Consider the following 14,397-nt stretch of genomic DNA (forward strand, 5'->3'; position numbering starts at 1 on the left):
AAGAGGAAAGATATTTTTTTTTCACAAATGTTTTATCAAACATTTTGAACAGAATCCAGAGTAGCGAACGTTGATGGTAAACCCAATACCATGAGCTCTAACAGAGCATTCTTTCTTGGAAAGAAAACAAATTGTAGGTAATCAAAACTAAAGAGAACAAATAGAGTAACCATGTGGCGTATTCAGTTCACACTTGCTGACGGGGGTTTGGTGGATTCAGTGTTCCGCCAGAAGTTAGACGAAACGGCTTCCATTACACCGAGACCCTGAACAAAACAAATGGTATGAAATGTGGATGTTTGGGTAAGCATAGTCAAGAACACACGTGTCAAGCAGGCGGCCCGCGGGCCAGATCAGGCCCGCCAAGGGATTGAATCCGTCCCACGAGACAACATTCAGAGAAGCGCAAGAGAAAAACAAGCCGCAGGTTGAAATATGTCAACTTGATGTTGCCAAAGCCAGGTGCCTCGAACAAAGACACTGTACTTGTATTTATTCCTCTCTCTTTCTCTCTCTCTCTTTTCCACCCCTTTTCTCCCACTCTCTGTCTCTGTCTCTTTCACTCTCTGTGTCTCTTTTTCTCTTCCTTTGTTGCTCTTTGTCTCTCTGTGTCTTTTTAACTTATTTTGCTCTAACTTCCTTTTTTCCTTTTCTCTCTTTTCTCTTTCTCTCTTCCTACCATTCGCGCTTTCTTTTCTCTTTCTCTCCTTCTGTCTTTCTATTCCTCTTAAGATTTCTTTCTTCCTCTCCCATTCTTTTCCCCTCTCACGACTTCGCTTTTTATCTCTTTTGTTTCTCACACTCTCTCCCTCTCTCTCTTTCTTTGTCCCGCCCTCTCTCCTTTTCCCTCCTTCTTTCTCTTAATTCTTTATCTCTCTTTTTCTTTCTCTTTAATCGACTAGTCCGGCCCCCGACAGAATGTTTGTTCTATCGTGTGGCCCCGAGTTAAATTGAGTTTGACACCCCTGGTCAAGAATAAAGGGGATTTTATTGACACTTTAAATGGACAAAATAGTACTTAGGCCAGGGGTGTCAGACTCATTTGATATCAGAGGCTGCACGCTGGTTGCGGCGGAAAGGAGCACTTCAGTACTGTCCTCTACTCTGAAAAAGGTGCACAAAATACAAAATCTAACAATCTAGCAATGTCCGTAATTTTTTCGACATCCCGAAAAAAATGTTCTTATCTACTGTTGTTTGTAACTTGAATGTTTGTGAGTAGGTGAGCGTCAGACACAATTTTAACTACGATCTAGAGTCAAAGTGTCACACCAACAGACCCAGCTGTGAGTGCAAATCACAAAATAATCCTCTATATGGAAGCTCATTGAACAATCTATGTTCATTGTTGAGACACTTAATGATGAAAAGCCAAAGAAAAAGCTTTAACCCAAAACAAATGTTTTACCCAAAAGCTTTAGCAAAGAAAGTAGAGCAATTTGATTGGGTAGGCAGTAGGAATGGGAGGAGCTACACACAGCGCTCACACGCTTTTTCTCCTTTTCCCAGCGTCGTCTGCACTGAAGGTAAATATGTTGGTATCCTCGTTTGCAGTATTTAGTGACATTTTTACGAAATAAATTTGCCTGCACCTTGTTTTGAAACCATTATTTAGGACAAAAATGAGACTTCACACTCTTTCGTAACTGCGGGAGACAAATTTTAAGTGGAATATTTATATTGATAGGGGAGACAGGCTCTGGCATAATTATTATTTAATAGATTTTATCAAATAATAAATAAATAAATAAATAAGCTTCAAGATATGTTTTCACAATTTTGTGCCTAAGTATAGGGTGGTGATGGCCCTGGGGAAGAAGCTGTCTCAGAGAAAGAGGAAGACAGAGAGAAAAAGAGAATGTTTTAGCTAGAAAGAGAGAGAAAGAAAGATGGAGAGAGAAAGAGATGGAGCAAGAAAGAGAGACGGACAGAAAGAAAAGAAGAGGGAAAGAGAAATAGTGAAGGGAAGAGAAAGAAAAAATTAAAGAGAGACAGAGAGAGATCATTAAAGAGAGAAGAGAAAAAACAGATAGAGAGGCAGAAAGTGAGGAAGAGAAAGAAGGAATGAGAAAGTAAGAGAAAAAAGAGAGAAAGTGAGAGAAGAACAGAGAAAGAGACAAAAAAGAAAGAAAAATAATCAAACAAATTAAAAAAAGAGAAAGAAAGAAGGAACGAGAGAGAGAATGGTGGAAATAAAGAAAAAGAAAGAGAGAAAAAAAAGAGGGAAAGATAAATGGTGAAGGGGAGAAAGAGATTGAGAGATAATTAAAGAAATAAAGGAAAAAAGAGAAAGAAGGAGAGTGAGGAAAAGAAAAAAGACATCAGAAAGATAAAGATAGAGTTAGAAAGAGAGAAACAGAAACAGAGAAAGAGGGAATGAGTAAGAAAAAATGGAAATAAAGAGAAAGGGAAAAGGAGAAATAAAGACCAAATGTGAAAGAAACAGACAAAGAGAAAAAAAGAAAAAAAAGCGAAAGAAAGAGTGAACGAGAGAAAGAGAAAAAGATGGAAATAAAGAGAAAGAAGAAAAAAGAGGGAAAATGTGAATGGAACAGAGAAAGAATTAGAAAGAAAAAAGGAGAAAGAAAAATACAGTTCTCTAGGGAGTGATGCCTGGCTTTGGTGACATCCAGTGGATATTAAAAAGCATAGGTCATTGTTTGGCTCTTTTGTTGCTCTTGCGCTTCTCTCAGCATTGTCTCGGGGGCTAAACTTAATCTGGCGGTGGACCTGATCCAACCTGCGAGCCGTACGTTTGACACCCCCGACTTAGGCTAATAATATCCAGGTAGTCACACCCACCCCCACAAGGAACCACTTACACTGCTCCCCGTCATTCCAGCTGTTTTCAGATAACGTGGATCTCTCTGTTGAGACAATTTCAATAAATATCAAATCCCTACATCCTAGTTGTAACAACAATAATGTCGAGCGGACTCACTGGTTTTGCTAAAACGATGGGATGCTCTGGTAAAAACTCCGGCTTTTCCTTGGCTGCGGGGCAACTAGCAAGACTGATCAAAAAATCCCGGGAGTAAGACCGTCTCTCTGCAAAGACGGCCGTGATCACCAGACACATCGATTCCAACATACAAAACCCATGGATGTTACCTTTTTTCTGCTCCTGGAGCTTTAATACCCTGAAGAACTGCTCAACTGTAATGCTTGACTGCAACATACACAAGGCAGGGTTCGTACAGCTTTTTCATGGCTAGATTCAAGCACTTTTTAAGGACGTTTTTTCAGCACCTTTAAAAGACGAAATCCGGTGGGAGTCACGTATTTTGCAGAGCCACAAATATATCTGTGATCTACGATTTTTAACCCTGCGTTTACAATTATCAAGACATATGATTTTGGAATCTTGAGTAAATCGCAAATAGATTTGTGGAAATGAACAATGCGTGTGTAAATATTGTTAAGACAAATCTCTCCCCATATAGGTGTTGGGTAAAATGACGGTAATATGTTGTTTACATTTTCAGTTGCAGGAAGTTCTTCCTATTGCAATTGACCACTGGAAAAAGATACCATCATTTGCTAGGCCCAAAATAAATGTCCATATTTGATATGTAATCCTTGCACTAGTCCAAATTTCATAGTGCCCTGTTTGGGTGTAGCATGCACCTGTTCTCTTGGGCGATGACGCTTCATTGTCAGAACCAGAACGGAAACAGGACCCATTAGCGTGACGTTTACCACAAGTTTTATTGAAAGAAAGAGGAAGAGCTGCGCCCATGATCCGGAGTTCACTGGACGCGGGAAGCAAGTTGCTTTCGGATTCGGACTGGGATCCGAACACGAAGTGGATCTTCTGTAGCGAGCGAGGGCGGTGTCAGGGACGGAAAAACGTGTTGGTAGCCGGGACTGGGAGAGCAAGGCGTGGTCGGAAACGAGTCGTAAGCCAGAATGGGAGAGTAAAGGTAGTCGGGGACAAAAAGAGGTCGTAAGCCGGGACGGGAGAACATACATGGTCGGGAACAAAACAGATCGTAGCCGGAGACAGATGGGAGCAAAAACGGGACATGTGGAAGTCAGGGTCAAAAAAGGCTTGCCTAGTATACACTGAGGTTCGCAGACAGACTGACAACAGGGGAAAGACAGGGCTGGGTTTAAGTCGGGACAGGGAGCCAATCAGAACTCGCGGCGGTTGGCGCCAGATGAGCGGGCACAGTTGAGTCACATCAGTAATCATAGGAATATGCCATACAAATGCCAGCTGCCGTTAATCACAATGGAAAAAGCTACCAGAGAGCAGTGTTGTATTTTTTAAGACACATTCTCAATTTTCTTCTCTTTAGTCAAATGTTGAAGTTTTGGACAGACATAAAAATAGTGCAAAAAACAACAGAATATTCTACATTAGATAAAAAAATACGTGTTTGTTCAAATAACTGAGCCACAAAAAATGCATACAAATGTATGCTATGGAGCAGCAAATATGTAAGATACTCTTCTTCCACCAAAAATCATGTTAGATTTGGACGGATCGTACAAAACAAAAACGAAGAAAGAGCAATATATCTTTTTTTCATGGGTAGCAGAATTTTGCATCCATAGAAATATATTAAAAAATGTAAACCCACTTTTTAAAATTTTGTCGCGAATTATGATTTGGGGTAGAAATCTTAAATGATAAACAATCCCAATGTGCAAATGTTATATAATATGATTAAGAATCTGGCACTTGTGTTGAGTTAGACATTTTATCATTATAATAAATGGTCTGCATTTATATAGCGCTTTTCAATTCAATGAAGACCTCCCAAAGCGCTTTACAATGTGCTTCACACTTACTTATTCACACACACTCACACACCGATAGCACCGTCAGCTATGCAACTACCTGCTTATCGGTGGCATTAGGGATTCAGTGTTTCGCCTAAGGACAGTTCGACATATAACACGGAGTAGCCGGGAATCGAACCTGTGACCAGGAAGAATACGATCTATGGAGTAAGAAAATTGCACCAATTATTCTCTATTTTCGCTAATCCTGTTAGGATCTGCTATGCCACGTTTCTTTTTACTTTATTCATTTATTTCATTATTTGTTTCCAATTTGTATTCTCTGTCTTTCTGCAGCACCTTCTGTTCCCTTCAAAATGGTTAACTTTATCGTGTTTGACTGTTTCATACTAATTCGGTTCTTAACAATGTGAAAAAAAACAGGATTTCAAAAAAGATTTTAAAAATAGAAAAACAGTCTCGAGGCGACCTTTCCCAGACCAGAGGAGTACTACAACCCTCAAAGACACAGGGAAATTCAATGCACTCTTATTTGCATTAATTTAACGTGATTAGTTATTCCAAAATTGCGCGACACAAAAATCAATGATTAAATTAGTTGCTTTTAATATATTATCTTAATTTATTTTATCGATTCTTTGTCACAGCAATAACGTGTCATTTTTAAGCAGACTTGTTGTGAAACATGGCAGCAATTTCAAGCATTTACAAGCGCTTCATCCTAAATGTAAGCTTTTTTTCAATGCTCAAAAGCATAGGATAGTAATAGACAAACTAAAAATGAGACACCCAAAGCAGTCACCTACTATTGTCATTATTGATCAACGTCTTTATGTTAAACAAGTAGCTTGCCTAAAACATCATTAAAACTTGTAATTATTGTAATATGTCCTCTCCTTGTAATATTGGATATTCAGAGCTCCCAGAAGCTGTGAATCTTCCGTAGTTTACTACGCAATTTTATACAAAGTTCGTATGGCTGCTTGAAATCACTGAAAATGCTTGAATTTGAATGTGTTCTCATGGTCTGAAAAGTGCTTGAATTTTGGATGAAGTGCTGGTAAATGCTTGTAAATGGTTGCCATGTTTCTCAGCAGTCTGACACGATAGACCACACTTTTAATGTGAAAATAAAACAAGCCTGCTTAAAAATGATACAGAATCTGATGGCTTGGCTTTGCCATTGCATTTCTTCTTCCCTTGTAATTAACGGCAGCTGGCATTAGGTTGTATGCTGATGTCATGTGAATCAACATTGCCATTTACAGGTCACACCCATAAGGACAGGTGAATGCTGCACCTAAACAGGGCACTATGAAATGTGTATTAGTGCAAAGATTACAGTATGTATCAATTATGGATATTTATTATGGGCCGTGCAAAAAATTAAGGTGGCATTCCCCTGCTTGCGACCATTCAACTTACGATAACGGTAGATACGAACCTTTTTTTTTGGATGTCCAAAAATGTCCAGACATTGCTGTAAGTTATATTTTGTATTGTGTGCACCTTTTTCTGAGTACAGGACATTACTGGAGTGCTTCTACCGGCGTGTGGTGGCGCTGTGAGAGGTCACCCAGCATCCACCCGAAGGAGAAATACGGCTTCTACTTCCTAGTTCGCGTGTAAACATACTCCGTGTAATGTATCTTTAGCGCGCTAGGGACTTTGACGTTTTTATTGTTTAATATCTCATACATCTACTAATATGGTTGGTGTGATGTGCAAAGAAGAGGCGAACTGTTTCTTTTGAAATAAAAGTGGAATAATAAAAGTTGATGCGGTTCAGAAAATGGTTGGATTGCTTTGTTTCGTCCACTCTCTACCATGGAGGAGGACCCCTTGAAGCCCATCTTCCAAAAGTAAGTTGAACTCAACTTCATTTATCTTTATAGAGCATATTAATTTCGTAAGTAGGGCAGCATCTGTCGTAAATTGTCATTTTTACCTAAAACCTACATAGAGAGATAGATGCCTCAAAAATATTTACACACGTATTGTTCAGATCCCAAAATATATTTGCAATTTACTCAAGATCTAAAAATCTTATTACTAAATGAATGCATATGCAAGATTCAAAATCGGATATGTAAATCATAGATATATTTGTGGATCTGAATAATACATGATTCACACCCGATTTCGTCTTTGACTGGTACTGGAAAAAATAGCTTTGAAAGTCCTTAAAACGTGCTTGAATTTGGAAATTTGCTAACTATGAAGTAGGCATTTTAAATACATTGACAGAAATCCAATACCTATGAAAAAAGATCATGTCGTCCGATTTTCCTTAAAAGGATGCAGCTATCTACATGTATGTTATATTTTTATATTTGTTTATAAATTAATTGATTTCATACAATTGTATTTTTTAATCCAGAATGAAAGAAAAGTACAGTAATATATGAAGTCTCTTTAGAACCGCTTTCTTCCATCTTCGTAACATTGCCTAAAATCCGTTCAATACTGTCTCAGTCTGATGCGGAAATTATAATTCATGCGTTTGTTACCTCCCGTCTCGATTACTGTAATGCACTACTCTCCGGTCTCCCGAAGTCTAGAATCAAGTCACTTCAGCTGGTACAAAATGCCGCAGCGAGGCTTTTAACTAGGACAAAAAAGTACGATCACATAACACCGATTTTGGCTAACCTGCATTGGCTCCCAGTTAGCCAAAGATGTGACTTCAAAGTTCTCTTAGTATTGTACAAAATCATACATGGACTTGCTCCCTCTTATCTTTCAGATCTGATTTGCCCCTACGTCCCGGTCCGAAGCCTACGATCTGAGAGTGCCGGTCTTCTGGTGATCCCAAGAGCCAAGAAGTGTTCCACTGGTTCGAGAGCGTTCTCCATCCGGGCACCGGTGCTGTGGAATGCTCTTCCCCCCGAGATCCGAGCTGCAACCTCAGTGGAAATGTTTAAATCTAAACTTAAAACTCACTTCTACTCCATAGCATATGAATAACCTACTCTTCTCGTCGGCTGAAAAATAGTCTGTGTAATATAGTGTAATAATCTGTGAAGCCCTTTGAGACTCTTCGTGATTTAGGGCTATACAAATAAAAATGACTTGACTTGACTTGACTTTTTAACCACAATATTTGATCATATACATTTAAAAACTCAAAATGCAAAAAGGCTAACTTTTTTCACAAAATTTCACAATTAAAAAAATAGCGATTACAGAATAATGTTGCTAGATATTCGAAAGTAAGCATCAAGCAAAGTACACAGTCATGAGAACTGCATTTTTATGGAGGGGTGATTTGTAGGACGACTGCAACAACCAACTGACGTTTTTTTGATACTTCAGTACTGGATATCTAGAAGGCAAACAATAAATAGGGATACAGTACATGGGGAGTGTGGTATTTCTTACCTTCTCATCCTCGATGTTATGGATTGACTGTGCACACGAAACACAATTTACCCTGGGTTCTAAACAAAACAAAAAACACATTGTACATCAGAGTGATTGGGCTAGGACCTCAATATAAAAAAATCTACCTAAACACCTCAAGAAAGAAGGGCTTTTCTCCTCCACGTGGATCGAGAGGGAGACAAGATTAAAGTTGAGATGAAAAGTTTCTTCAAAGTTTTATTACAGAATATTCCAGGCAAAAATGAGCCACAAGACCGGCTTTAGGATTGAACAGTGCACAGTAAAATAGGCTGATTATTGCTCTTATAATAGAAGGTTGATCCTTGAGCAAAAACAAAAGTGGAATTTTCCACTGGGAGGAGGTATCTTTGTTTAAAACGGATCTAAAAAGAACTGATATGATTAACTCTAACCTCGTCAAAAAACATTGAGCTCCATGGTTTGCAGCCTGCCATTGGCAACTCAAATAGAAACCATAAAAAAAAAAGATTGTTTTGATGATTTTTGGTTAATATTTTCTTCTATTTTTCTTGTATTTGCACTGTTAAATACCTGTTGTTGACAAAATTAAATTAAATTAAATTAAAAAAACACAAAGATATTTTCAAGTTCTGATTGCTTTGGTTGCTGACAATAGTAAGAAAATAGCTACTGAACCTTTTCACCTTTTCCGTAATCCTTCATAAGTAGGAGACATTTAACCCTCCTCTTGTGTTTGGGTTGCTACTTTTGAATTTTAAATGCATACGAATACCACATACATTTGTTTATTGCATTAAGGGTTCTTGCCTTTTTTAGAGATGTCTAATCCAACAAAATAAAGTCTTAAAAAAAATCACTACGATATCAAATGCTCTAATTAAAATTATTACATAGATTATAAAACACTACCACCAAAAGTGAAATCATAAGTGGAATGTCAGTAAACACAGTGACAGCCAGCCCCTCAAACACTCATGTGAGCTTTAGGGAATTCTCATTTTGTCATTTTTCACGTAAATTGGCAAAAAACTAGAACAAAGGCTCATCCAGACCTGCAAGGTCAATTCAGAACAGAGATGGTAATGTGCAGAATATTTCCATGTTCATTATGTTTGTACTGTTACCCAATGCTAAATCTATTGCACCCTGTTCATCGTGGAATAGTGATTACCACTTCTGAAGCCCCTTCTCAAGGTTTCTGATTTTCCCTATGCTGACGTTTTGAGTTTTTCCTTGCCTGCATGTTGGTTTAAGATCAGGGGATGGTGTAATTGTAACCTGTGCAGTCCTTTGAGACATTTTGTGATTGAGGGCTTGAAGGATTTTATACATCATGTCAAGTCAAGTCACATTTATTTATATAGCCCTTAATCACAAAAATGTCTCAAAGGACTGCACAGGATTACAATTACACAATTACCTGATCTTAAACCAATAGTACATTTTACTATAAAGGATTTTATACGATTAATTACAAGTTACATTTATCGAGTGCAATGAAAATTTTCACCGGGTAGGCTGAAGTTCAATGACAGGCCACGCTGATCCAAATGCGGAATGTTTTGGCTAGGGAATTTTGATAACAGGAATCTGATGAAGGACGTCAGATATTGTTTTGATAAGCACTCTGCTGTTATGAGTTTTTCAGACATCGAGGCGAGGGGGTGGACTCCACGTGGGGGTTTTCCTGGCACGCTCATGGGAGGAGCCGGCACACCAGCTGGTGGAAAAAAACATGGGCAGAAGGAAGCGAGAAGATAGAGAGAAGGCTTGACGGAGACTCGAGCGACACTAATTCGGTTAATTCGGCTAATTCGATGGAGTTCACTTAGTTAAATTGTTTTAAGAAATTAAATCTGCCCCCGTGTGAAAATGTCGGCTATTCTAGTCCATTCCGTCCCATCAAGAAACGAGCTGGCATTTTTAGGAGAATGCAGGCTGTGTTTGGTTAATGGAGTCAGATAACTAATTCGAACAATTTGGTAAACGGTACATTTTAATATATTAAATTCCTAACAGGCTATACAAATAAATGTTACATGACTTGACTTTACAGGCAACAACGTCACTTTCAGATCATCCAGAAGAAAGTAAGCCAGGTGAGTATGGCATTAAAATCTTGGCAGCCTGTGATGCCAAAACCAACTCTATCTGGTATTTACAGATTTACACAGGTAAATCTGCAAGTTGCATCACTGAAAAAAACATGGAAAACGTGTGGTCCTTAATTTGACTACTAGACTGCAGGGCTACAATGTCACTTGTGACAATTTCTTTCACCAGCTATAATTGACTTTGGAGGAAATAATAACATAAAAAAGGTTCAGAGACACACACCAAAAATAGAAAAAGATAATATTTTCATGGATACCGAAGCCCACAAAGGTAGCCAAGAGTTGAAAAAAAGTGAGATTATCCTTTTGAGAGTATTTTTACAGCTGACGTCAGTTACGGGTCACCACCGACCCGCGAATATGGGACATGTTATCTAAAAGGTAACACAAGAGGAGGGTAAAGTGCTGACGATATGAAACATCGGATCGGATTACTCGGTGCCTTAACGAGTGTGTTTTACCGGATGAAGCGCCAATGTCAGCAGGGTGGCAGCGGCGAAGAGGTCTTGCAGGCTCCAAATGCTTGTAGAAAGTCGGTTGCCACGGCACCGCCATTCTGATTTGAGGTTCTAAACCGGAATTTTTCTTTCGATGTACGCTGGCAAAATTTATAATGAGCAATAGTAAATATTGTAGGCAATAGTCAACCATAGCTTGCTATCGAAAATGTTTTTTTGAAAGTAAACATGTTGCACTCACAAGTGTATCGTTTATTTTTGAGTAGTCAGCTGGGCTGCAACAACAAATCGATAAAAACAATTCAAATCGATGATTAAAAGCATTTCATCATCGCTTCGTTGCATCGCGAGATTAATGCGGCACTCGGCACGTTAATTCAAGGCAAAAAAAAGAGAGTGCATTGATTTTCCTCTTGATGAGGCGAGGAATTTGTAGTAGCACTTTGACCCGGCAGAGGACACTTCGAGACGGTAAGTAATGTATGAAAACATTCAATGTGCAACAAGATGACATCCAACGAAGTACATTCTCCTACAATGTTGCCACTCTTTTTTAGGCACTTTGTGAAAAAAGTAGCTTACATATTTGCAATCTATAGCATAGATTTGTATGCATTTCTGTTTATTGTTAGGCTATTTGACAAACAGGTGGATTTTCTTTATCATTTTGCATTATAGAATATACTGTTGTTTCGTGCATTATTTTTCCAACCGTCCAGAATTGTTGATTCATTTTTATCTGATTCATCAAATAATCAAAAAAGGAATCGACCGATTTATTGATATTGATTATTTATTTATTATCATTCAAAGAATCGTTAGTTGCAGCCCTAGTAGTCATCCTCTATGTTATTATCAAAGATAGGGATGGGCAAGTACAGTCACCAGTCTTTTGATACCGACATTTCAGAAGGTATCAGTAGTATTTCATTTGAGGTATAGAAATTAGTAACGATACCCGACACCAGAAATCTACTGTCCTCTAGTGGCAAAATAAATACAATATTAAGGATAATGTACTTCTTTAAAAAAAGACCTCCATTGTTTTGCAGGCCATTTTATGTATTAATGGTATTGGGATGTTGTATTTGTTACTTAAAGTGACATTGTGTAATATTTGACCACTTCTTGTGTTCTTCTTCGAGTGCTACAAAGCACAAGGTAGAGTACAGACTACAGAGACTTAAAATGACCAAAAATCACTGTTTTTGTTCTCTTTTCTTTCAAAGTAATTCACCAGGTTTTTGTATATACCCGTAGCAGTAAAATGGTGGATATTTATGTCAGCTGAGGCTCGTATTATGCCCACATTTTCCAACATTTAAGTATTGGAAAAAAATGCACGTTTATACTAAAGTTCATGGATTTTTGCCTATCTTTTTAATTAATATTGTTTGTTTTTTAATGGATTAAGTTTTTTATAAACCACTAAGAGACACCAAATAATATCCAGAGTCTCTTTAGGTATTTTTGGCATAGGGTATTTCAAATATTAATTGTATCAGTATGAGGTAAGGGTATTGATCACTTGATATTTTTGATATCTGCGCAAAATAAGTGGCATTAAACATCCTTGATAAATAATTCTTCATGTTTTATGGTTGATTTTTATGGCTCTATTTGTTAAAACAATTACTAACTCATGCAAAGCAAATGAAATGAACTGCATTTATATAGCGCTTTTCAAGTCAATGACTTCCCAAAGCGCTTTACAGCTATTAATGCCTTTTCGTTTAAACTCAATTTGTTTCTGTTTTTTTCGTGAGACTTATGTTTTTTGCGTTGTTTAAAATTCCTAAAAAGTACATTTTGACAAGCTTACAGTTAATTTCATCACAATTCAAATTCTAAAAGCATGGTAGACGTGTTGTTAGTTTATAGCAACGTTAGCTAAATAATGACTCGAAAGCACTGTTACTATCAAATAGAATTTAAGGATGTTTAAAGCTTAAATGAGGAACAAAAATTAAAATGAAAATAGACGACCTTGTTCGTGTCCACACCACAGTTGTTTAACCTAAATTAGCGTTTACTGTTTTACAAATGTTTCTTTAACGAGCAACAAAGTTGGACGATGAGTGAGTTCTGTACGCGTATAGAAACATGTAAGGAACGATTTTATATTCATCGTAAAAGGTTTTTTTTTTTTTAAATCACCTGCAGCAAGTAGCGTCTTGTTAGGGCATCACTGAAGAACTTGGAAGAGGATTTAAAAAAAAATATTTTCGGGAAATGGCGTCATTGGTGACGTTTGAATTTGGTTCACCTGTCTGCGAGCGTGAATGTTGTTTTCTTGTTGAAAGACGGCAACTTCTAGTCGACAATTATATTTTTCTTCATTTAAGTTTTTCAAATCTGGTGGCATCTTGGCTGGATGGATGAGGACATGGATGTTCCCGTTTAATATACGAGAATTTTTTAGCTTTCATGGTAAGTATTCACTAATACACAGGGTTGGGTAGGGTTACATTAACTGGATTACTTTCAATTACTTTTGGATTACTCCAATACCAAATATGCTAATAAAAGACAAAATAAACTAAATGTGAACAAAATGATGACTCACAACACGTGGTAAACTTTCTCTCCTGGCTTTAATCTCCGGCAAAACTAACATAAAGTGCGACAGAAACAAAATTAAAAAAAATCCAAACAGCTTGCCAACATCATTTTTGCCGTTCCATGTATTCCGTTACTCCCCAAGCCTGCACAAAATTTAGTAATTTTATTCATATTTACTTTCTTTTGTCTTTTATTAGCATATTTGGTATTGGAGTAATCCAAAAGTATTTGAAAGTAATCAAGTTAAAGTAACCCTACCCAACCCTGCTAATACATTTATAAATTAGATTGATTTTAGAAAAATTGGCTTCCTCTACGTTTTTTTTACAACCATCCCCCAACTTTTTGATAACATAACCAAACACTAAGTGTAGTTAAGTGCCATTGCTAAACAGCAATGTTCATTATTCTGATTGTGTAATAATAATAATATAATAATAATAATAATTTCCTTGTATTGTCATTCTGTGTAACAATGTACACAGAACGAAATGTCGATTGCACCTGACCCGTTGTAGCGAGCCGATGCAGCCGCAGCGAACAATGAACATAGTGGGCCAAAGTATATTTAAAGTATAATATATTTATGCACAAATTCAGGAACATGACATAGAGGCATGGGAATAATTTAATTTAAAATACAACAGGGTGACATAGTATTACTAACTAAAAATAAATCAAAGATTGCAACCAAACATGAATTTGATATTCATAAATAACTATTGATAGGAAAACTAATTGTTACACCCCTCTTGCTCGTCAGCATCGCAGTAAGTGATCACTAAAGTACAATATAACCTGAGATTTTTTATTTTTAAATTAAAATTAGTTTTCACTGAAGTCACGATTAAAGGTCTTGTGGTTGATTTTCTTGTATTACTAACTAAAAATAAATCAGATTGCACACAAACATGAATTTGATAATTAACTTTAATATGAAAACTAATTGTTACACCCCTCTTGCTCGTCAGCATCGCAGTAAGTGATCACTAAAGTACAATATAACCTGAGGTTTTTTATTTTTAAATTAAAATTAGTTTTCACTGAAGTCATGAGTAAAGGTCATGTGGTTGATTTTCTTAATTCCATATGCATGTTACTTACAGCAGTGTGAAGATTAAGTTTGGTATTATTATTTTAAAGAGATG

At 37.1% G+C, this 14,397-nt stretch overlaps 1 protein-coding gene across 5 annotated transcripts; it reads right to left on the reverse strand.

The window, feature by feature from the left end:
• On the reverse strand, positions 1–13,144 carry gra (granulito). 5 transcript variants are annotated; one of them, XM_088327247.1, is made up of 10 exons: positions 12,954–13,144; positions 12,845–12,883; positions 10,929–10,962; positions 10,691–10,827; positions 9,626–9,835; positions 8,131–8,189; positions 3,112–3,169; positions 2,942–3,048; positions 2,823–2,867; positions 1–266 (listed from the first exon to the last, which is right to left on the reverse strand). In XM_088327247.1, exons 4-10 carry the CDS (start codon positions 10,782–10,784, stop codon positions 183–185), a joined length of 657 nt encoding a protein of 218 aa, XP_088183373.1. In that variant the 5' UTR covers positions 10,785–10,827; positions 10,929–10,962; positions 12,845–12,883; positions 12,954–13,144; the 3' UTR covers positions 1–182. The 5 variants fall into 5 exon arrangements, with proteins under 5 accessions (XP_088183373.1, XP_088183376.1, XP_088183374.1 ...); XM_088327250.1 differs by lacking the exons at positions 12,845–12,883; positions 12,954–13,144 and adding exons at positions 11,097–11,219; positions 12,674–12,739; XM_088327248.1 differs by lacking the exon at positions 12,845–12,883.
• Positions 13,145–14,397: the final 1,253 nt, after the last annotated feature.

Source organism: Urocampus carinirostris, chromosome 2 (genome assembly GCF_059441175.1).
Source record: "Urocampus carinirostris isolate Australia breed hairy pipefish chromosome 2, RoL_Ucar_1.0, whole genome shotgun sequence".
Taxonomy (NCBI): Eukaryota; Metazoa; Chordata; class Actinopteri; order Syngnathiformes; family Syngnathidae; genus Urocampus; species Urocampus carinirostris.

Excerpts from the sequence above, each read along its gene's own strand:
- gra (XM_088327248.1), bottom strand. The coding sequence starts at position 10,784 with ATGGCGGTGCCGTGGCAACCGACTTTCTACAAGCATTTGGAGCCTGCA. Across the intron at positions 3,049-3,111 it reads GCTCCAGGAGCAGAAAAAAG|AGAGACGGTCTTACTCCCGG; the intron begins GTAACATCCATG and ends CCGTCTTTGCAG. Across the intron at positions 267-2,822 it reads CTGGAATGACGGGGAGCAGT|GGTCTCGGTGTAATGGAAGC; the intron begins GTAAGTGGTTCC and ends TGTTTTGTTCAG.